At 33.4% G+C, this 24,527-nt stretch overlaps 3 protein-coding genes and 1 pseudogene across 4 annotated transcripts; 3 read left to right on the forward strand and 1 right to left on the reverse strand.

Moving 5' to 3' along the window:
• Positions 1–3,305: 3,305 nt before the first annotated feature.
• On the forward strand, positions 3,306–10,067 carry LOC131852636 (U2 small nuclear ribonucleoprotein auxiliary factor 35 kDa subunit-related protein 2-like). Its single transcript, XM_059203331.1, has 8 exons — positions 3,306–3,491; positions 3,762–3,838; positions 4,246–4,463; positions 4,651–4,914; positions 5,089–5,265; positions 7,191–7,356; positions 7,653–7,770; positions 9,796–10,067. Exons 1-8 carry the CDS (start codon positions 3,460–3,462, stop codon positions 9,983–9,985), a joined length of 1,242 nt encoding a protein of 413 aa, XP_059059314.1. The 5' UTR covers positions 3,306–3,459; the 3' UTR covers positions 9,986–10,067.
• Positions 10,068–13,882: 3,815 nt separating this feature from the next.
• Positions 13,883–17,859, forward strand: LOC131852676 (transcription termination factor, mitochondrial-like). 2 transcript variants are annotated; one of them, XM_059203388.1, is made up of 6 exons: positions 13,883–14,531; positions 14,608–14,786; positions 15,543–15,639; positions 15,960–16,113; positions 16,693–16,834; positions 17,546–17,859. In XM_059203388.1, exons 1-6 carry the CDS (start codon positions 14,351–14,353, stop codon positions 17,774–17,776), a joined length of 984 nt encoding a protein of 327 aa, XP_059059371.1. In that variant the 5' UTR covers positions 13,883–14,350; the 3' UTR covers positions 17,777–17,859. The 2 variants fall into 2 exon arrangements, with proteins under 2 accessions (XP_059059371.1, XP_059059370.1); XM_059203387.1 differs by having other exon boundaries at positions 14,024–14,531; positions 16,693–16,843.
• Positions 17,860–18,265: 406 nt separating this feature from the next.
• LOC131852675 (dnaJ homolog subfamily A member 2-like) lies at positions 18,266–19,962 on the reverse strand. The gene is made up of 2 exons (XM_059203386.1): positions 19,838–19,962; positions 18,266–19,694 (listed from the first exon to the last, which is right to left on the reverse strand). The coding sequence occupies exons 1-2, from the start codon at positions 19,904–19,906 to the stop codon at positions 18,552–18,554; spliced, it is 1,212 nt and encodes a 403-aa protein (XP_059059369.1). The 5' UTR covers positions 19,907–19,962; the 3' UTR covers positions 18,266–18,551.
• A 3,250-nt stretch (positions 19,963–23,212) lies between these two features.
• LOC131852729 (putative nuclease HARBI1) lies at positions 23,213–24,480 on the forward strand (annotated as a pseudogene).
• Positions 24,481–24,527: the final 47 nt, after the last annotated feature.

The raw sequence follows: 24,527 nt of genomic DNA on the forward strand, positions 1-24,527 counted from the left end.
GAATGTGATAATAGAACAGTTGTTGAGGCTGTCAGAGCTATAATGCATACTCCTACAAGGGAACTACATGAAAACTTATGGGCTGAAATAACAAGTACTGTTGTTTATGTACTTAACCGTACTGGTCCTACTCATTTGGAGAAAACTCCTTACGAGTTATGGCATGGGAAAAAGCCAAGGATTAAACATTTACGAATTATTGGAAGTCATTGTTATGCACATGTACCAAAGGCATCACGCAAAAAGCTGGACAAAAAAGCGAAAAAAGGTATTCTTATAGGTTACAATGAGGAGGAAGGGTATCGCATTTGGATAGAAAACACTCTGACAGTAATGAACTCCAGAGATGTAATCTTTGAAGAAAAGACATTAAATCCTATAGATGAAAATATAATCCCTACCGAAAGTAATCATGAAGAGAAGACTGCTAAATCAGTGATCATTCCACTTCAAGTCTGTAATGATCCAACTGACTTAAGTCAAGAGCATGACGAGTCGAATGTATCGATTGATTTAACTAACGACTATACACATTCAGATACTACCGAATGCGAACATGATATTGTATTCAATGCAAACATTTTGCCACACATTGATACGAATGAACAATATACATACGAAGATGATTTATTAAGAGAAGATACCTTATCTCAGGAAGAAATTCGTAATGAAAATCCTCGAGAGGAAAAGAGAATAATTTTAAGAGATCGATTTAAAATGAAAGCTCCTGCGAGATTTGACGAATTTGTTTTACATTGTGTAGAAAGAGTCTATAATCATGAAGAAGAACCAAAGACATTTAAAGATGCGATGAAATCTGCTGACAAAGACAAATGGCGAAAGGCTATGGATGATGAAATTAAATCCCTGAAAGAGAATCAAACATGGGACTTAGTGCCATTACCAAATGGACGTAAAGCTATATCCAGTAAATGGGTTTATAAAATCAAGCGAAACTCTGATGGGTCAACTGACAAATATAAAGCTAGACTTGTTGCTGTTGGGTACTCTCAAAAGAAAGGGGTCGATTATGAAAAAACATTTAGTCCCGTCGCAAAAATGAGCACTATCAGAACACTATTAAGCATTGCTGCTCGTGATAATATGATACTCACCCAATTTGACGTCTCTACAGCATTTCTTTATGGAAGCCTAAAAGAAGAAATTTATGTCAAGCAACCTGAAGGGTATGATAATGGAACTAATAACGTATGCAAATTGAAACGTAGCCTATACGGACTGAAACAAGCTCCATTGTGCTGGAACAACTGTATTAAAGACTTCCTTATAGAACAAGGGTATGTACCTGGAGAAGATCCTTGTTTCTTCTCTATGAAGAGGGGAGAAGGTAGGCTACTATTAGCCCTTTATGTTGACGATGGCTTGATAGCTAGTACATCACAAGAGCTGACTAATGAGTTCCTTGAGGTGATAAAGAAACGGTTTAAGATAAAAATCCAAACTAACAAAAATTCTTATTATTTTCTAGGGCTTGAAATAGAAAAGGAGTTTAACTGTATTAAAGTACATCAAGGTGCATATACCAAGAAGGTATTAGAAAGATTTGGTATGTAGAACAGTAAAACTGTTGCTACACCAATAGTGAAAGAGTCTGAATTAAGAGAAGAAGATGGGGATAACACATTTCCTTACAGAGAAGCCCTTGCATATCTTATGGTAGGAACAAGACTTGACATTTCTTATGCGATAGGTGTTGTATCCAGACACTTAGAAGCTCCTACAAAAGCAGACATTACAAGACTGAAATATTTCGTTATTTAAATGGTACAAGGGATTACTATATCACATACAGCCAAGATACGCAGAAAGAATTAATCTGCTATAGCGATGCTGATCATGGTGGAGATCCTAATTCTGGAAGATCGACTTCAGGCCTGGTATGTATTTACGGAGGTCCAATATCATGGAGAAGTCAACTACAGTCGTCGGTGTCAATCTCTAGCACTGAAGCTGAAATAATAGCCGCAAGTGAAGCTGCAAGAGAAATAATATGGCTTAAACGATTTATTGAAAATATAGAGCAATCATCAAAGATTCCTGTTCTATACTTAGACAATGAATCAGCCATAAAACTTGCATTAAATCCACCCTATGAGTTCCATAACAGAACCAAGCATATTAAGCTAAGACATTTCTTCATACGAGAAGCCATAACTGAAGGAGTTATGAAAATTGCTAAAGTTGGTACTGAATTCCAAATTGCAGATATGTTCACCAAGGCTTTATACAAACCAAGATTGGCAATGCTATGCCGGCTGATTGGTGTACATGCATAGATTCAAGATTTCTCTTCACAGGAAAGGAACCATCACTTCAAGAGAAGATATTAGTTTATACCATCTAGAATAGATACGTGAAGTTATGGTACCTTACTGGCCATTTAAATTTGTTAATATAAAAAAGGAATGTACCTATGATTTTTAATGTCACTCAATAATAAAATACGATTATATCTGTTTGCATATTTAAATGATCTTTCCTAAACTCTTTATTTACGGACTATATTTATCTTAAAATTATCAATATATTGTAATAGACCTTTTGCTTCGAGATGAATTTTTATTTCAAATTTCCATAGCTGAAAGGAAGTGACATCGTCCAAAAGACAAATTCGGTGAACTTCTTCAGCCGTTGCGACTGCCATTTTAATATTTTTACTGTTGTTCTACACTATTTTTATTTCTATATTATTTATTTTTACGTATTATTTGCTCTGATAGGCTGAAGGGTTTTACGAGGAAAATTGGAATAAAAGAATTTTACGTCTTTACAGAACAACTATTATATTTAGACAGCTTTTGTGACATCCTTTTAAAAAACAAAAAAACAAATTAATTTCTTCTTTTTTACAGCCACAAACTAAGTAGATTTTAGAAGGAAGCGGAATATTTTTACTTATCTACTAATAACACAGATAAGATAATATTACAAACTAATAATAAATTACTGTATTGCTAAAGTGCTTGACTGTTAGACCTCCACGTGGTCTCCCCTGGAAACCTTCATAATTATAATCGTTATTATACTTTGTGCTCGTGGTCTAAAAAACAATTACTAAAAGTGGCTAGTAAAATATAAAAACATAGTACAAGAGAACAGTAATGAAGTAGAAATGAATGACACTTGTTATACATATTTATTGATTGAGGGATAATTCTCAAATTTAAGGGCCAAAAGTTGGAGGAAAGCTAGATGGTCTGACAACACTTAGAAATGAAATTGTATCTGAATTTAGCTTGAAAATCAGCGAAAATAATTCATATAGATTGGCAACACTGAAATATTAAAAAATAAAAATGTCATGTTCCAATTTTTAATTATTATTTACGAATACTTTAGATTTTAAATAGTATTTTACCACTCTTTAGGGCATAATGTTATTATGTTGTTTTACTAAATAATAAACATTTGTACTTCTACGATTAAAACTGGAATTTTATGTTAATAATGACAGTATTAACGATGGGAAGGTATTTTAAACTTTATGAATTATTTTGTTTTCATAATTGACAAAGGCGGGTTATAGCGAATTTATTGTTTCCCAAAATATCCTTTTTTCTATTCTACACTATGTTATAAAGTAGTAAACAAAACAAAAACAGTAAATGTTATAAAGCAATTTTTTAGTTTTAGCGAGACTAACAAATAGCAATTTATTTTTACAAAGATTGTTTAATGTTTTGATGTTTATAAGAACACCAATCGGAAAATGTAATAATAATAATAATATTTATTTCCAGACACAAAGAATGGAGAAAAATTGTGAAAAGGGAGAGAAGACGGAAACTCCGAATTTATAATGCCAAACAAAGAGACTGTATGAATTTACTATTTTCCTCTTTTTTTGATAAAAAATAAAACATCCTACACACTGTTAACATGTGTTATCAAATAGCGGATCTAGATCAAAAGCAAAGGATAGATTAAAATTTAAAACATATTCACATTAATTTAACATTTCTGTTACAAATATGTATGTTAATCTTTACTTAAATATTGTATGATTATCAGAAATTTAGACACTAAATAATAAATAAATAATATTAATTAACACTATGGCTATAGCTGTTTATATTTTTTGTTACTGAGGTGAATTTGTCTTCATATGTGTTTTTGCATTACTTATTTATATTTTATCAAGTTTATATATCTTTTCTTGACCTTTGTATTTATGTACTTGCATAATTACATATATAATAATTGATGTGAAAATTATCCATATAGATATAGAAAAACAATCTTCTAATGAATATATTAACTGGCTAAAAGAACAAGAAGCAATGGATCTATTTGAATATGAACAAATTGAAAAGAGAAATGCTGAAGAGAATCAAAAGTGGATAGAAGCAGAGAAAAAAGGTCTAGAAAAGTGGAAACAATTGCAAGAAAAAAAAGAAATTATGCTGCAAAAACAATTAGAAGTTGAAATGAAACTAAAATTGGTGAGGTTCTTGCGAAAATGATTATAAAACTCATTCTCTTGTACACTCAGCATTACATAACTATATATCTGCTATTATTTTTTTTTCACTTATATTAATTCTATTCTGGAAATTCTGTAGTAGGGACATTCTAATCTACTTCATTATCATGCATTAGTATTTTTTTATTTAACTAATTTATTTTTAGGAAATGCAATTAGAACAAGAAAAAAAGAAACAGGAGATGGAGCAATTAAGACAGTTAGAAGAGGCAAACAAAAGGAAACAAGAGATTTTCATGAATCACCTTCAAGAGTTTTTGTCTGGCCATGCCAATGAACCTCCAACAGAGTTATTAGTATCACATGAATCTAGACCAAATACTGAGTTTTGTCCCTTCTTCACTAAAACAGCTTCTTGTCGTTTTGGGGATCAGTGCTCTAGAAATCATTGTTATCCTGGTATTAGTAAGGTAAACCATAATAATCTCCATCATAACCCCTGGACAATTTACACTGTGCCATCTAGCCCCAAGCTAGCAAGTTCTGAAAAGTGTTTGTCTGTAAAAATAATTTTATATTTTCTAAACTTAATTATATAACTACTTGATTTTATTGTTTATATGTAATTATAATTATTATTTTAGGTGCTCCTGGCGCCCAACTTTTATGTTCACTTTGGGTTAAACAATGCCAATTACAATGAGTATGATACAGATGTAATGCTAGAATATGAAGATAATGACACATACAAAGAATTCAAAGACTTTTTTCTGGATGTGTTACCAGAATTTGAAAAATTTGGTAGAGTTGTACAGTTCAAGGTAAATAATAAAGAAATTGTAAACAACAGGTATCCTTTAAAATGAACAAGATTGATCATTTATATTAAATATAGAGTAAATGAAATGGAACATTTCAACCTTAGACTCCTCAAATGTAGATTACCTACAATGGCGCGAAAGTAATTGATAACTATGAATATAAATGCGGTGACTACAAAATAAAGTTGTTTTACCTATAGTTAGGTTAAAACAATGCGGGAGTATTACAACAAATCGTAAATACCTACTATTACTTAGGATGCTAAATTGAGTTGACACTGAATTTGATATGAATCTATCAGGTAGTTGTACCTACATGTACCTACGAGATTCTAGAAATATCGATATAACGAAATAAAGAAAATGAGGTAGTAAAATACTAATTAATTGTATGCGTTTGTACAAAATATACCTAGAAATAAAATATCTAGTCCGGTTTAACCAAATAATTACAATATTCGGCTCGAAATGGACCACAAAATATTTTATTTCTAGGTATATTTTGAACAAACTATTACTAATAATAATTATATAATAATAAACAAAAATGTAATGTTCTATGGCGCAACCAATATCATTCAGCATGTGATATTTATAAGGTAATATTTTTGTTCATAACTTTGCCATTTTATTTACTATATCAAAATAATTTGTCTACTTGTGAAAACTATTGGGAAATAAAATAATACTATAAGTAGATGTACATATTATGTACATAAGTTACACTAAAATGTTTGAAGTTCTCTTACATATACTCCATATATATAAAAAATATACAGAAAAGTATAACTCCTTATAATAGCAGTATGATTATAATTTTATTAAGCACCAAGGATGAGGCTATTGCTTTTTTATTTTGAATTTAAAGTTATATGACTACAATCTAGCAAACAGCATAAACTTATAACAATTTTAGAGATTACACACATACAAAGACTACACAATTTTCTACAAGGAGCAATGTGTAAAATAAAATATTCAAAATATTCATCGAACATTTCCTGTATATTACATTGAAAATACAAAATCTATTTTCAATATTCCATTTCACTTGAATATGTGAAGGTGTTTCAGTTTCATGAATATCCCTGGCGTTCATTAGACCTTTACAACTAACCCTGTATTATAGATTATATATTTACAGTAGTTTCATCTAATTAAGAAAATAATTATACTTATAAATATAAATCAGAAATAATGTTAAAAGGATATTCACAATCTGAGTCTGTCATAAAGCAAAAGGTTTGTATTAATCATTGACTTCATTAAATAGTTACATTAAAAGTTTTACCAATAATTTTCATAATGATTATCTATTTGGGGAGAAGTTCTACATTTCATGACGCCACATTTCAAAATCTAATGGTACATTAGCATTCATTCATAATTTAAAAGCTATGTTTTTGCCACTTTCCACTATCTTCTATCATGCTCTTTGAATGTCAACATCAACATGTTGATACCACACTCGACTCCCATTTTGTCTTTAATTTGCTTGATGTAGCTGTGCCTTGGGCTTGGTCATTAGTAAAAGTGTTTTAATTTAATAATTCATAGGTGTAAAAGTTGTAAAGTCAGACTAGAGTGATGACAAGGCTCGCAAATGTGACCTGTTGCAAAGACAGGAGAGGGTTTAAAAATTTACAAAATTTGTACTTTTCTTTTATTATTGTCAACTGTAGGCGTCATTGTAAATTTGATTCACCACTGCAGAGAGCTAGTCTACCGCGGTTTTTCTATTACTTTTATTTGTTATCAGTGTTCATGGGTGTCATCAGTTAGAAATAACACACAAAAAATAAAAAGTATTACTAAAGTTTTGACATAATTTTGGGTTATGAGCACAGCGCCTAAAATGTATAATGTCTAGTAACAATATGGGGTTATTATAAGTTTCAACGTCCTTGTAAGTATTTTTATTACAGGTTTGCAACAATTATGAGAAGCATCTTCGTGGGAACACATATATAGAATTTGAAGAACTGCGATGTGCTGTAGCAGCATACCAGTCTTTACACACACGTTGGTATGGCGGCAGACAGCTCTCATTACAGTTTTGCACTATTGACTCATGGAAGAATGCCATATGTGGTAAGGATATGTTATATGTATTTATATAAAGCAATTTCTTGAACTAAGCACTACTTGAGTCATCTATATTAGGATAAAAATTATCCTATGTGTTCATCAAAGATATGACCTGAAGGTAATAGGAATGTTCACTCATATTCATTCAGATGTGTTTTCTTATACACCAAGTAGGTAGCAAACAAGCATACGCCCCATCCGATGGTAAACGGTTACCATTGTGTGTAACTTCTATTTCCAACTTTGTGTAAAAAATAACACAAATACAACATAGATCATTTGTTATTTTAAAATTGCAGGTCTGCAGTCCAAAAGACGTTGTCCTAAAGGGCGTGCTTGCAATTTTTTGCATGTGTTTCGCAATCCAAATAATCTATTTAGCAGTTATAATAATGAATCAAAACATAACAGTCATCGGTATGTATTTCATCATGTTTCTTGATATTGATTAGTTGTACACTGTTATTTTAGTTTATCTCACATTATTACTACTATACATATAGATAACATTTAATATCTTGACGCTGTTCAGAATTACCATAAATAATTTTTCTTAAAGAATATCCCAAGATCCATAAGTTATGATAATAATCACAGGATAATTCACACAGCGCCATCTAGACCCAAGTTAAGCTAGCTAAAGCTTGTGTTGTGGGTAGTAGATAACTGATATAAATACATAGAAAAGAAAAGAAAGGAATCAAAAATAACTAAAATTGGTGTGACGTAATTTCTTAATGGCCACATACATACATTTGTGTTTTATGCATCTATAAATTTAATTCAAAGTTCCACCAAAAGTCAGCAATTTCGTTATGAACATGTTTATAGGCTAAACTCAATCTCTAGCACAAAATTTTTATACATATTACATAGTGAGTGTATTATAATGTATAAATAAAATAATTCAACTTGATCAAAGTGTATTATATCCTTTATAGAATAAAATAACTATTTTATTGGCCACGGAGATTCATGAAGCAAATCATTGAGATCGAGTTTCGTTGGATTGGTTATTTGTTTTCCTAAATTTTCACAGACAAATTAAAAGGGTATCATTTAAGCTATCGCCAATTTATTTAGTTTTATGTTTCTTAAATAATAACGTTTGCCCGCAAAATAGTAAATTTTTCACCAAAATGTAGTCACCAAACTATATAAAATCAATTCCACGATAAATCACCTAAAATCATGGAGATAGAGGGTCTAGTAGCAAATAAATGTCTTTGTATGTATTATAATAGGTTTGTCCTAATACATATTTAAGCAAACTAATTTAAAGAGATCGCCAATAAATCATATGATGTCACTAGAAAATTTCATAAAGTTCCTACTACTACTTAACTAGAGATATGCCTCCCAAGAATCTTCATTTTCACAGGTTGTATAAATATATTTTAATAAAATTTCTAGCATTACTATTCGTAAATAAAACATTTAATTAAAGTAAATAATCAATCTTTATTGTTAAAAATAATAATTACTGAATAATCAGCGCTAGTTTGGATTTTAAAGGGCGCCCCCTTTTTCTTTTCTGGGCGATAAGCACATTTTTGATGCTGGTTAGCCTGGTTGTTTCCATTGTTGAGACCGGATTGGTAAATGTTTAAGAGCGCGCCAATTTGTCTTCGCCTCATTGAATATATTTTCATTAAAATTATAAATTGATGTATTGAATTGGTACCGAATACTATTATTTTAATAACTGAACGAAATAAAATGTAACTACTGTATTGGGACAAAATAACAAATAAAAAGGAGTCACAGTCAGGGATCGATAATCGATGTATTTGGTGACAGAACTACCATTCTGAGCACAAAACTATTATTTAAGTAATAAAACTGTAAGAATTTTATATTCGTTTATATATGTAACGAAGTTGTCTACTGCACTACAATTTTTTTGGTAATCTATCTCTTATTTTACACATATATTAACATTAATTTGATAATTCATATCTGGGAACACTTTTGGTTTGTCTGAGAACGAAAATATTTCGTGGTGATAGATCTATTTATTAGGTGACACCACTTGATGACAAATATAAATTTTGGTGACAAGAAATATAACCCCCAAATTAAAACAACGTAACATCTATGTAAACATAAAAGATCATCGTAACATGTTTACGATTTTCATAATAACCCTAGATAATTCACACAGCGCCATCTAGTCCTAAGCTAAGAACTTGTGTTATGGTTACCAGACAACTGATAGAATATGTTTTTTTGTTTATAATATACATAGAAAACATGTTACTCGATACAAACAAACTCCTACTATGTATATGTTTGCATACTAATATGGTTTTACCGTGCGAGGAATCAAACCCACGATGATCGAAAGAAGGCCGAATATTCGCCTAGTCAATTCCTGATTAGGATTATTATAATCTTACATTTATTAATTACCATAATCACTTTTGTATAAAAATATTTCAGTATACATCGGTCACCACGTCGTTCATGGAGATGGTCTGAATCGCCGGAAGTCGATATATCAAGAAGGGAAATTGATAAAAAGAATAACACAAAAATTACTGAAACAGAAAAACATGGCGATTTCAAATACCACAAAAAAAAATACAGACGGAAAGATAGAGATAGACGTAGTAGGCGACAAAAAGATTAAATGCAACTTTTCGATATTTTCATTACTCAACCTACTATTTCATTTAATTAATTAAATAATTGATAGCTGTATTGTATTGATATACTGATTTTTATTTATTGTTGACGTATCATTATCGATGACCTATTCTACTAATTTTTTTTATTTATAAACGAGCATGCGGCTCACTGATGGTAAGTGATTACCGCCGCCCATGAGCACCCGCAACACCAGGGGAATTGCAAGTACGTTGTCGGCCTTTTAAAAAGGAATAAGCTCTTTTCTTGAAGGTTTCAATATCGTATCGGTTCGGAAATACCATTGCTGGAAGGTGATTAAAATGTGGTTGAGCGAGACAAAAAGTTTTTAGAAAACCGTACTGTGGAAGACCGCCATTCATCCAGATGATCAGGATGGTATTTCAGTTTCTGGCGGGTGGTACGGTGGTGAAACTCAGCAGCTAGTATTAATCCGAACAATTCCTCAGAACACTCCCCGTGATATATGCGGTAGAAAATGTACAGGATGCAATATCTCGCCGCAAAGCCAATGGGTCGAGTCTGTCACATAGACGTTGATTACCAATGATTCTGGCTGCTCGGTTCTGAATGCGGTCAAATGGAAGTAGCTGGTACTATGGTGCTCCCGCCCAAAGATGAAAACAGTATTCCATATGCGGCCGGATCTGCGCCTTGTATAATTGCAAGCGATGGACCGCCGTGAAATACCGTCTCACTCTACTGAGCACACCAAGCTTTTTTGAGGTTATTTTAGCCTTGTCCTCCAAATGACCGCAAAACTGAACGTCACTGGATATATCAACGCCAAGGACCTCGAGATTTGGCTTCACATCAAGGAGAGTGTCTTGAAACTGAGGAGATACGATAAATGGAATCTTTTTAGCGGTAAACGCGCAAACTTCTGCCTTCTTGGGGTTGAATTGAACACAATTTTTCAGACCCCAAACCGAAACTTGATGGAGTGAAGTTTCGATTTCAGAAACAAGTTTGTTCCGGTACTCTATAACTTTTGCCTGCGACATATACTTACTCTCAATAGCCTCTGCCCATCGATGTGTCAAATACGCTAGAAGATCACCAGCCGACCGACCCTGGCGAAAGCCATACTGACGATCAGAAATCAACTGGTTCACTTCTAGGTATCGTAGGAGTTGACGGTTGACAATCGACTCCATGATCTTTGAGAATAAGGAGGTGATTGATGGCTATGGGCCTATAGTTAGCTGGATCTGAGCGTTCTCCCTTCTTAGGGATCGGATGAACCAAAGCCGTCTTCCAAAGTTTCGGGACTACACCTGTAGAGTAGCAGTACCGGAAAAGACGCGTTAGTACCGGAGCCAACTCAGCTGCACACGTCCTGAGCACAATAGCAGGAATACCGTCAGACCCACTCGACTTGTGGATATCTAGGGAGAAAAGAGACTTACGTACCAGCTTTTGGGTAAATTTTACCTCTGGCATAGAAGTCTCACACCGCGAGATGACCGGCGGTGATTGCTCCCTATCGTCCAGTGTCGAGTTGGATGCAAAAAGAGACCCAAGGAGATCGGCCTTCTCTTTAGCATGTTGGGCCAACGAGTTATCCTCTCTGCGCAGTGGTGGAAAAGATGGCTGACAGAAATTTCCCTGAGCAGCTTTGGCAAGAGACCAAAAAGCCCGGGATCCAGATGGAAGACTGTTCAGTCTCTTACCAATTCTGCTGATGTGCTCCGACTTTGCTGTGGCTATAACTCTTTTGAAGGACCTGGAAGCGGAGTTATACTTCCTTTTATGGGCACTGGTATCTGGATCACTCGACTTCACAGCTGCAATCCAGGCACGGAAGCATTCCTGCTTATGGCGCGACGCCGATCTACAGGATCCGCCATACCAGGACTGAGATCTACCACCGACAGGTACCTGGGAATTTGGAATAAACTCCATTCCCTGAAGTACTACATAGGTGACAGATTCAGCTATTACACCAGGATCGTCCAGTGCGAAGCAAACTCGCCCCCATGGGTAAGATGCAAAAAAACTTCGCATCTCATCCCAATCTGCCGACTTAAAATGCCAAACACGACGTCGACCAATAGATCGCGGCAAAGAAGGACGCGTGAGAGGCACTTCGCTCCGTATCAGACAATGATCAGAGGATCCCAGTGGAGCTTCCACAGAGATCTGATATCCGTCCGGATGAGAAGTCAGCAGAAGGTCCAACAGTGAAGGTATATGGTCAACAACATCAGGAATTCGCGTAGGCGAGGATACCAATTGCGTCAAACCATACGCCAAAGCAAAGCCATAAACAGATCTCCCGCATAGTCGGTGGTACGTGAACCGAGCCATTCAAAGCGTGATGGGCGTTGAAGTCACCTAGAATCACGTCCTCATCGGAGGGAATCTGTTGGAGCAAAAAATCTGTAGCCATTTGGACGTGTTCAATGAGTCGGTCAGTTTCGGTGTTACCGCTATGGGACCTGTATAAGCATGCATAGATGCGGGGGTGGTCATCGCAATCTACACGCAACCATAAAATGGACAGGTCAATACCTTCAAGTGTACCAAGACGGCTACAGCAAATATCCTCTCTGACATAAGCGCACACACCGGCCCGTGGAATAAAATGGTGTTCCAATTTATATCCAGGGTAGGTCAGGTACGAAATTTCGTCGGGACAGGATATTTGCGTCTCCGTAAGGAAGAGCAAAGCCGGCCTCGCCGTCTCTAGGTGGTGGTGAACGGCGTTGAGATTGGAATGAATTCCTCTGATGTTGCAAAAACTGACTATGAGCAAGGGAAACGCCAATGGAGATTTGCTCGGTTTCCTTTTGGCCAAATTAAGCGGAGTATTGCCCACCCCAGAATACGCAGGGCAGCCTGAGTGTGATATCTCAGGGGTGGATTCTCCAGTAACATGGTTACTGGTACCAGCCTGGGGTAAAAATCTCTTGTAATCCGCTGCCATAGTATGTAAGAAAGGGGTGGGTAGGGGAAGGAAGTAGGAAAGGGATAGGGGGAGGGGGAGAGGCGTCCAGAACCTACAGCTCACCATGCGAAACGCGATATCGCTTAACGCCGGTTTTCTGCCGAGGTGTGGTATTTCCCGGTTCGAGCGGCCCAATCGAGCTGAACAACCACGTGTGGTCGTACAGCTTGCTCTACCACTTACAAAATGGACCCACGCCCGAAATCTTAGGCACAACTAGTTATATAAAATTATCTAACCATCCTTTACCCATTAATTAACCCTAAAGAATGCTAATGCGCCAGCCCTCGCACTAAACTAGCAAACCGCATTGGAGATCCGCTCTTGCCCTTACAGTACTCTTGTAGAGACACGTACGGAACGAACGCGCTTTTGCGTGGTTGGTAGTCTCGGAGATCTAGTCTGCAGTTCTCACAAAAGAATCGCGTAATCCGGTATTGGATCCCAGAACTGGGAAGAGTTAATCAGGGCAACCGGCGCTGGATTTGCAATAGAATACTCAATATTTTTCATTTTACGATTACCATTTTCCAAATTTAGTATTAAAGGGCTAGAGGCAAATAGCAAGGACAATTGGTAAAAGGCAAGGGCAAAGAACAAATGACAAGGGTCAGGGGTAGGCCCAATGGTAATGAGCAGTGGGTCAAATAGCAGGAAGCAATGGTAAGAGATAAACGGCACACGGCAAACACTAAAATATGAGGGAAGTTTCAAATATTGAACATGCTTCATCTGCCATACCAGCCAGTCTAGACATCGATTGAAAAATTGACAAACTTCGTTCTAACAGAAAATTCTCAAAATAGATTTTAATTTTATATAATAATAATATAATTTAAAATTTATTTAATTGTAAAATAAATCGTCGTCTGATTGTTTGTTAGTGGCATAATGGAACACATTAGCCTCGTGCTAAAAAAGACTGAAGAACTTTTATCCATGGTCATGAATAAAGAATTGTTAAAATAAAAGCTAAAAAGGAGATTTGTTTAATAGTTGCCAGTGCCGTCACGATTGTTTAATAAATTAAAAAGCTTATTTTCAAAACAATCAACAAATATTTTTTGAGTATGTTACTGCTAAATATTCATTGAATATTATTTTCTGTCAGTGCTGTTTTTTTGTTACTAGTTACTACTAAGTATTAAAATTCTAAAATATTTACCATTTACTCCAAAATATTTGGACATGAAAACACTGATGTTATGATTGTCACATTTACAATACAAATCATATGGTTCAAATTCTATGTATTTTTACTCTTTACGTGCTATGATTAATTTAATTGCCATAAAGTAGAATAAATGATTTAAGTCAACTTTAGTAATAAATAGTAAAATTATTATAAAATCTTTAATTATGGTTAAAGTTTAATAGGGAAGTTATAGCGGATAAATTATGATATATAGACATTTAATAATGAATGTTATCAAGAGTTTTACACCAAACAGTATATTAATAAGTAAAAAAACACTTTTAATACCTGTACCATGTTTTTGTAATATTAACATATTGTACTCTAGTTCTAAAATACGAGTATCACAAAAAAGAAAAGAATCTATTAGAAATGGTGATAATGGTAAGTATAATAAAATATTCACATAAAAATATGATGAATAATAATATCATAATCAATATTATAACATATTTTTCAGGTCTACACATAAAAAAAGAGAAAATAATTTCACTATTGAACTTTCAAACAAAAGATGATGCCTCACCTTTTTATAAACTGCCAATAAAGACTTTACTCCATGTATACAAAACTACTAAAATAGATGACGCAAATTTATATTGTAAAAATAGATTGTATTATATTTCTTCTCAACTGAATGTAAGTATTATTATTTTATTTATATCAGTAGTGTCTGAGTTTAGGTTTTATAGCCAATAAAAATTTTCAAATTCACTTTGCACATAGGAGCTTCTCAAATCAAGACATCTTCAATTTTTTTAATTTCTATATATATTTATATAAATTTAGTATATCACATATATCAATATTAGTATATTTAAAAGCCCTTATTACAGGTTACTCAAATAAATACTCTAATAGACTGATGTTATTAAATAAAAGAAATATATATAAATATACATATATATGTATCATAACTAGTACCCTCCTTGGACACTGCAGATTGAATAACCACATGACAAATTTAGGCATGTGCTTAACAAAATTTTCCAAATTTTGTCATAATGAATTTACACATCTTAGGTGGTTGTAGTCCTCTCACACATGAATAAAATATCATTGGGAAAATACACACTCTGACCTGAAGAGATAAAAACCATTTCTCCTAAGAATATACTTTAATTCATATACCTACATGTTTAGGTAGCAAACTGGGAAACAGTAATAAAAGTGCCTCAATATCAATCTGCATCATGAGATGGCCACCCTTATCACTTATTAAGAAAATAAATTACATAATTTTCCCAGGCCTGCACAAAAATATTTATAAGAATCAGTCTAGTCATTAGGAGTTATGTTACAATCACACAGTACATACAGTATTATACATATAATAACTGTACACATTACATGACAATTATTTGAAGATATTTAAAATTTTTTCTCTATTTTCAGTACCCATCATCACTTCTAAGTACACAACTTGCTCGTCGAACATTTATTTATAGTTTGTCCTTTAGCTGGCTCAAAAATTCATTAGAGGTATTACTAGGTAAGATATATATGTATAATTAAAAATATACCACCCTGACTTAACCCATGTGTAGTTATTACTACTAATGGGGTAAGTCAGGATGATATATGGGACTACCTATTGGTAGTCAGAGCCATTGTTAATTGTTGCATTGTGGCAAGGTGATCTCTCTCTAGGAACTGTCTCTCTATTTAATTTTTGTTTGACTTACTGTCTTGTGATGAAAACTTCGATAACAGAAGTTTTCTTCACATGTCAGTAATATAAATTGAAATAGGTATATGTCTCAGTTTTTGTATACCATCAGTGTACATTTATTTACCTACTTATGTTTACAGACATGGGAGTAGAAACAGATCGCATTGTGAGAGATCTATGGGTACTCAAATATCATAGTGAAACAATACGGGAACGGTTACAAAATGTTAAAGACAGGGGTATTGACGTTCTTTATCCATGGATGGTTAGGTGTTCTGAGGACATTTTAAACAGGTTGGTAGGTACTTCAATGTTATTGATTTATTTACTGATGTAACTTTATAAAAACTTGGGTAACTAAGTGCAGGACAATAAGCATGTCATCTTAGTTATCTGGAGTGGCAAAGCATGAGCGGTATCCTTATTTATAATGTGATATTGTATAATATATATAGAAATGACAAGAGATGGAAGCGCCACCTAGGCAGCTCAGTACAGACTACTGCCAATAGTTTCCCTTGTCGGGCCTGTGGTAGGCTATGCCATTCTCGTATCGGTTGTTAAAAAAGCTGTTCATGGACCATTATGCCATAAATCGTCTATAATAGACGCATAGGCCATTATATATATATTATTATATAGAAATAGATAAATAGGATAAGAATGAAGTCAAGTCAGCCTTTTATGGTGATTTCACCATAAATTAACTACAGTGGTTTCAAAAGAAAGGTATACAGATGACATTTTCGGATAGTTATTTTCAATGAGGGATTTTATATGAATTTTAAGTATTCTAGTGCTTCATCCACCTGTCGGACTAGTGTCATATATCATCACAATATTATCAGTATCGTCACATATATTTTTTTTCAGATATGTGCATATGTCGCTGGAAACAAAGAACATACTGGGAGAAACTAAAACTACTCAGATATATTTAGCGAATCGACTAAATATATCATCAAGGGATGTTGACACAATGTGTAGGACAATACCAGCCCTAAAGACTATACGAGTAACCAAGGTTTTTTACATTTCATGTTAATATATAAGGAGCCAGTATAATTCATATATCTATTACAATTACGTAAATTAATATAATTTTTAGATAAGAATTACTATCGGATTGAGTTCATTTCAAAATTGATTTAAACAACAATATAGTTTTCCACTTAAGAAAAAAGTAAATGATAGGCCTTTATTATTAACTCTCAAAAATTTTAAATAAACACAAGCATGTGTGAATATTAAAAGAAAAAATTGAGCTTAATATCTAGTTTTATACTCCACACACATAGGTGGTCCAATTATTTCGACATTAAACAAATACATAATAATAACAATGGTCTGTACCTTGATGATCACTTTCGGTTTTATTCTATAACCTATTGATGTCAGTAATATATGTGCACTATGAGACATTAGCTTTTACTAGATTTAATCTGCTTTTTTTAAAATAATAGAGCGTAATTTCGTCCTCGTAATACAGTCTATCTTCATGTTATCAAAATTATTTTCGTCGCTTTGACATGAAAAAATAACAAACAGACACTCTTTGAAATTTATAATATTAGTATTGATTAGTCATCATGATGAATGTTTCATCTTGTAGAACCGTGAGGGTGTTTCCGTAAGCTCAGTTTATGAAAGAATTCCTTTTTTTAAAATATTTGCATTTGCATTGCATTGCTTTCAAGACTAATCGTTTTCTCCCCATTTGTTTTAGGTTAAATATTTTCTGGATTTTCTGGAAGAAGAAGGCTTTCAATTGGAAGATATTGCATCAAAACCTAGAATATTGTCTGCTTCTCCAAAAACAGTAAAAAAGCGATTACTACAACTACGTAATTTAGGAATTAGACAAATTAACTTAAATATATTATGTAGAAGCAAAAAAAATTACAAAAAGTATTATGAGTCCATAGCTTCAATTACCAAAAAGAATGAGCAAGAGTAATTAGTCAAGTAACACCATCACTGTTTCTGAGATGTGATTTTTGTAAAGTTTGTTAATTAAATTTTGAACCATATATTTTGCATTTCATTTCGATTTTAACACTTCTTGTCTGGCAGAATACTGTTTGAAATTAAATATAAATTGATTATCAGATGGCATTAATAATAATAACAAAGTCCTACAATATTTATTTAATTGGGGTTGCATTGTAAGTGACAATAATGATTCAGTGTACAATTTGTTAGATGTATGTATCTCTATTTAAACTAAAATCAATGTCGCAATTACCTGTTTATTTATCAGAACATAATACACATATAATTTAATTCATATACATTATACACCTTTGAGACACAAATTACCAAAACCCATGTTTACAACCCTAATACATATAATTGCATATTTTATGACAGTTTTTACAGATGAGAATGTTACTGATATGAAATAAAACAAAATTACATTAAAATCAAGTGATTATTGCCTCTGCCATACAAAATGTCATTGGAATGAATAGCATGATGTAAAAAAACACTACTATTTTAAACAAATATTAAAGATAAATGTCTACACTTGATTGTCTTGTGGCCTTTGATCACAAATTACATTGCAATTGGGGGTCACAATTTTTTTTCATATTTGTAGGCAGTTGTTAAATAACAACAGCTTGTAAAATATGTAAGGTGTAGTAGGTAATAATATTATTTATATTAAACTACCTATATAAAATTATATAGTGTGAGGTTTGAGTAGGAATCCATAGAGGATGTAAATTGAACTACTGATGAGCACACTGTACATTAGGGCCAGCATGCATATGCTCATCATCGTCACTGGCATAAGCTTCCTCACGGCCTCTGCCTCGCTCACTGGCTGTGTAATCCATCAAATTGACTTCCTCAACATCATCACCAGTAGGCATAACAAAGGCTGGACGTGGTGGCAAAATACATTCAATTTTTTTCAACTTATCTTCAGAGGCAAAATTATTTTCTGGGAAAACAACATCAAATTTTATGTACAAATTGCCCTTCTCGAATGGGTTCTTATACTGAGGCATACCTTCACCTTGTATCCCTTTTAAATCTCCAGGTTTTATGACTTCACCGGCTGTATGTTTAATTAGCAAGTCCCGACCATCTAAGTGTTTGACAACAAACTGAAAACCACACAATGCTTCTGTCAATGTAATTTCATGTTTCATGACCAGGTCATCACCAGTCCTTTGGAACACATCGTGAGGTTTCTGTTGAAGCACAATAATGACATCTCCAGGTTGAGTATCAGGTTGCTGATCACCTTCCCCTCTGAAGTAAATCTTCTGATTTTCCCGCATGCCCTTGTCAACATGTACCTCCAATATTTTAGTCTCATTCAAAACTTTTTTACCTTTGCATTTTGGGCACTTGTCCTTGTCATTGATTGTTTCACCTTGTCCATGGCATGTTGGACAGCGTGTTTGGAATTGGCGAGTCATATGGGCGGCGATCTGTTGATAAGACACTTTTATACCCTGTCCATGACAATCCTTACAAGATACAACTGCTCCTGGTTTTCCGCCAATACCCTTACAAGGACCGCAAATTACGTTTTTACTTAATTGCAACTTTGCAGTTTTTCCGACATACATATCCTCTAAAGTTACTTTGAGAGGGTGGATTGTATCTTCTCCACGAGCAGGACCCCTGTCTCTACTGCCACCCATTCCAAATATGTCACCAAAGAAGTGACCAAGAAACTCCTCAGGTGGGAAACCTCCATGGCCACCACCCTCCTGTAATCCCTTCAATCCATATTTATCATAGGTTTGTCGTTTTTTAGGATCCGACAAAACTTCATAAGCGTAACTAATTTCTTTAAACTTATCACCTGCAGCGGGGTTTTTATCTGGATGAAATTCCTTGGCCAATTTATGATAGTTCTGTAAAAAAATTCGATAAAAATCATTAATCGATTGAGACAATGGAATTTATAGTAGCATGCATCAAAGTCGAAATGACATGTGTTTTTTTTCTAGCAACGTTTAAATAAACTGTATCCATCTAAACTATTACTCTTACTTACCCTTTTTATTTCGGAATCACTTGCATTTCTAGAAACTCCTAAGATTTCATATAATTTATTATCAGCCATTTTTCCACAAGGTATAAAATGGAAAGAAAGATTATGGAAGTAAACAATGTTACCAGATTTAAATTTATATTACTACTATATGTTGTAAATACTCTGATAAAAAATTGCTAAATGTTGTTAATATTCCTGATAAAATACTAAATTTATTTTTACCTACGAAATTAAGTTCTATTTTTTATAGAAATGATAAACATTATCTAGTACTAGTTAGATGTCGTAACTGATACTGAATATGCAATATCCATCTTATTACTTAGTAGGAAAAAAATGAGATATTTTTTATTTTACCTTACTTGAATCATTAAATATATTATTAGTAAATATTTATTAATAGTATTTCCATTTCTACTACGTTAACTGGTCTAGAGAGTAGATTCTAATTAGTAGTATTTATTCTATGTTGTTGTTTGTGTCAATTATATAATTTCGTTGCTAGGGACGTACAAATGGATATGAAATTTAAAAATAGCTTGCCAATGATCGTATTACAACTACACTTATTAAATTAAGACGTACTCTGATTATTTATACACAATAACAACAATTTATTAAAAAAAAATCAATTTGTGGTGATAATGTGATCGAACTGTACTGCAAACTAAATGGGCAACCCAACCGACGAAAAGGCGGGAAACGTTAAACTTGGCGGGCGCGTTTTTTCTTTTGATTTAAATTGTACACTTATTTTTCATTATTTAGTGATTGTGATACTGTATTTAGTTCTTTAATATCTATTATTTAGTTTGTATATATAGTTAGCTGTTTTATTGGTAAGTTTTTCGTTTTTTCATTTCTATGGACGATTCCCCCGACCCGGGGGGATTCGTCCCTCCGGCTTCTAACTATGTTACAATTTCATGCGAATCGAGTATGGAAACCGATACGTCTTGTTCAAACTGATCAATAAAACAGTCGGTTACAAAGATTTTATAAAAGTTGTAATAAACGGAGAAGAAAAAATTCTTCAAATAAAATTACAGATTGCCACTGTACAGATGACATAAATAATGGTATTGAAATACAAAAACCTCTCACGGAAGTGATTACCACTCCACAATCTGTAAATTTAGATCCCCCTCATCCATCCACATCTAAAGAAACAAATGAAATTAATAATATTTCTGAACCAGTAGGAAGGAAAATGTATGAACCCACAGACCATCCTCCATACTTAGTTCATGTAGTAAGATAAGAAAAGTCTCCAAATGACGGTACTACACTTCACCCTGTGACATTTGGTAAATTCCTCAAAAAACAGTATTTTAAAAACATTATTAATGGAAGTGTAAAACGCATTGGACAAAATAAAATGGCGTTGTCTTTCTCAGTTTACCATGATGCTAATACATTCATTAATCATAACAGTTTAAATGATTACAAATTACAGGCTTTTATACCAACATTTAATATAACACGTATGGGTCTGGTACGAGGTGTTCCGAGTATTTCTGTTTCTATCGGTTGTGGCAATATACTTAAAGTATGACGGCTAAATTACAAAGTTGTAGTTGATGGCTCTCCCACCTGGAAACCTTCTCAGACAGTAGTAGTCACATTTGATGGTCAGGTACTACCAAAAAGAATATTCGTTACCAGTGGAATTATACACTTATCCAACTATACAATGTTTTAATTGCTGTCGTTATGGTCACACTAAAATTCAATGCAAAAAAAAAGGTAAAAGCCACGTTGTTTTAAAAGTGGTCAAAATCATACAGGAAAAACATGTGATGTTGAAGATGCTTTTTGCTGTTTATGTTCAGGAAATCATTTTTCTACTAGCAAATCTTGTCCAGAATTCAATAGACAAAAACAAATAAAGTTATATATGGCTGAAAATTGTATCTCATATGCTGAGGCCTCAAAATTGCACCCTGCTATTACAAAGCGTTTTGCTGAAGTCCTTTCCACGCCATCAGCACATGGAACATCATTTAGTACTTTAAAAAATATATCTGAATCAAAAACTTATAATGATACTGCTTTTAAGCAGTCTTATAAAAAAACCGTATTCCTAAAACCTAAATCTCCTCGTCCATCCTATGTTGGGTATGATAAAGTTGCCCATGAGAATATTATAAAAGATTTTAATATACCCTCCCCTTCTAATTATCAGAATACTCTTGTATTCGAGATGATAGGCCAGATGGGTATGGTGGGGCTCACTCATCAATAAAGCTACTCATTTTTCTTCTATTTCTTTACCTCTTTTTGACAAAAACAATATTTCTATGGTTGCTGCTGTTGTCAGCGACATTTGTTTAGTCTCCCGTTATATACCTCGTCCTTCCTCTTCAATTATTGCATATTTAAATGAGTTATTTTCAATTCTTCCTAAACCTTTTTAATTATGGGTGATTTCAATTGCCATCATCAAGCTTGGGGCAGCTCCTATTCTAATTACCATGGTGAGCAATTGTTAGGCCTTCTTGATTCCCATAATCTGTGTGTTTTAAATGACCCAGTACCTACTCGTATTACTGCTCCCACTGAAAGAAATAGTGCTGTAGATCTCTCTATTTGTTCTTCCAATTTATCTTCCTCTCTATCATGGTCTATCCTTTCATCTGGATATAGGAGTGACCATTTTCCTATTATCATTTCATTACCAATTCATAAAAAACATCCTCGAAAAAGAAATTCCTTTTACAAACATAAGTTAAATAATAACAATAAATGGGATAAATTCCAAATTGGTGTACAAAATAAATTATCATCCCTCCCTCCTATTACTTCTGGTAATGAATCGGACTGTTCTGAAGCCCTCAGAAAAATTTTGATTCAAGTCGCTGATGAAGTTTTTCCTGTAAACAAACATAATAATAGTAAAATTCCTTCTCCACTTTGGTGGGACCATGAATGTACTGTACTACAGCTATTAAATCCAGGAAACAGGCAGAAAGATTATATTGTAATGATATGACTTCAGAAAACCAATCTATCTGCCCTACTCCCACCTCCAGCCTCCACCCGGAAACTTTTAAAGAAAAAGAAGTCAGAAGGATGGAAACGTTTCTGTTCTTCTATTTCGCCTCATACTCATCCTTCCCTTGTATGGCGTAATATAAAAAGATAGTAGGTCTACCACGAAGTGCAATTCCGAAATTTCGGATCGATATTTCGTGTGATTCGTACCATGAAAAACGTTCATTCCGAAATCGTGCCCGAAAACGGAGAATATCGTTTCGATCGTCCCAAATCGTACCATGAAGTATCCGTTCGTACGTTATTATGACGTTTTGACAGCACGTTTATCGTGATTTAAAGTGCGAACTAGACGAAACCTAAATAATTAACTTTTTACTTTCGTAAGTATGGATTTTACGTATATAAGTGCTGTAATATATAAAAAAGTGATTAATTAATAATTCAGTTAATGTGTTACAGTGAATAATGTGATAAAAGTTAAACTAATTAGTGTTTTTAAATATTATTGTGTTCAATATAACCTACAACTTAGCATTACTTTATTTTGATTTAGTTTCATTATGCCAAGATTGGCTGGAATTTTAGAAGCCCTCAATGAAGAAGAAATTGAAAGACGCAGGTTTAAAAGAAAAATGCGTACTAGGTACCTCTAAAGATCCATTCCCGACTTCGAGTTTGTATCTAAATACAGACTCAGTCAATCTTCGAGAATCTTTGTCAGTATGTGGTACGATTATTATGCCTAAAAATAGTTGAGCAATCGATCCAATAACCAAAGTAAGATCTTATGTACATTTTGTAGATGAAAAAATTTAGTATTTACCTATTATTTAGTATTCCCATATCTATTTTTTTTTCAGATTCTCACTGCATTAAATTTTTATGCCAGTGGTAGCTACCAGGGTGCAGTCGGACAAAATTTAGACACCACTATGGCTCAGCAGTCTGTCTCAAACTGCATCAGGGATGTAACAGATGCCCTAAATACACCCTATATACTAAGGAAATATATAAGATTTCCTCAGTCCAGGGAAGACAGGAACATATTGAAGAGAAAGTAAGTTTATGTATATTAAATATGATTAAGATTTAACTTTATAGAATTTTATGCTCTTTGTCGATTTATAATACATATACTATTAATTTAGTTCAGTCAACTATTTGTAGCTGTAAATTTATAAATGATATTGTTGTTAATTTCAGGAATCAGCATAAGTTAATTGATGTTTAAATAATCAGTAGTTTATATTTCTTTTTCAGTTTTGCTACACAGTATGGTATCCCTGGTGTTATAGGATGTATCGACAGCACCCATGTAGCTATAATTCGGCCAACAGTCAATGAAGAGAGATTTTTCAATAGAAAACATTACCACTCTTTAAATGTTCAAGTTGTAAGTACAGTATTTTATGTAAAATTTGCATAGTGTATAAATAATTCTCAAGTTATTCATATTTGTCACTATCTGCAAATATCTTTATAATGTTTGTCCTATTTTTTAGATTGCTGACAGTAATTTAAAAATTATGAATATTGACGCCTCTTATGGTGGTGCCACTCATGATGTATTCATTTGGGAGCATAACGAGATCAAAGATCATTTGGAGAGTCTTCAAGGAGAAACAACTTATTTGCTGGGTAAATAAATCGTAATTGTTAACTTTGTAGTTGTACTACATATAAAATTTGAACA

Source organism: Achroia grisella, unplaced genomic scaffold (genome assembly GCF_030625045.1).
Source record: "Achroia grisella isolate CSIRO2021 unplaced genomic scaffold, CSIRO_AGI_Agris_v1 utg856, whole genome shotgun sequence".
NCBI classification, from domain to species: domain Eukaryota; kingdom Metazoa; phylum Arthropoda; class Insecta; order Lepidoptera; family Pyralidae; genus Achroia; species Achroia grisella.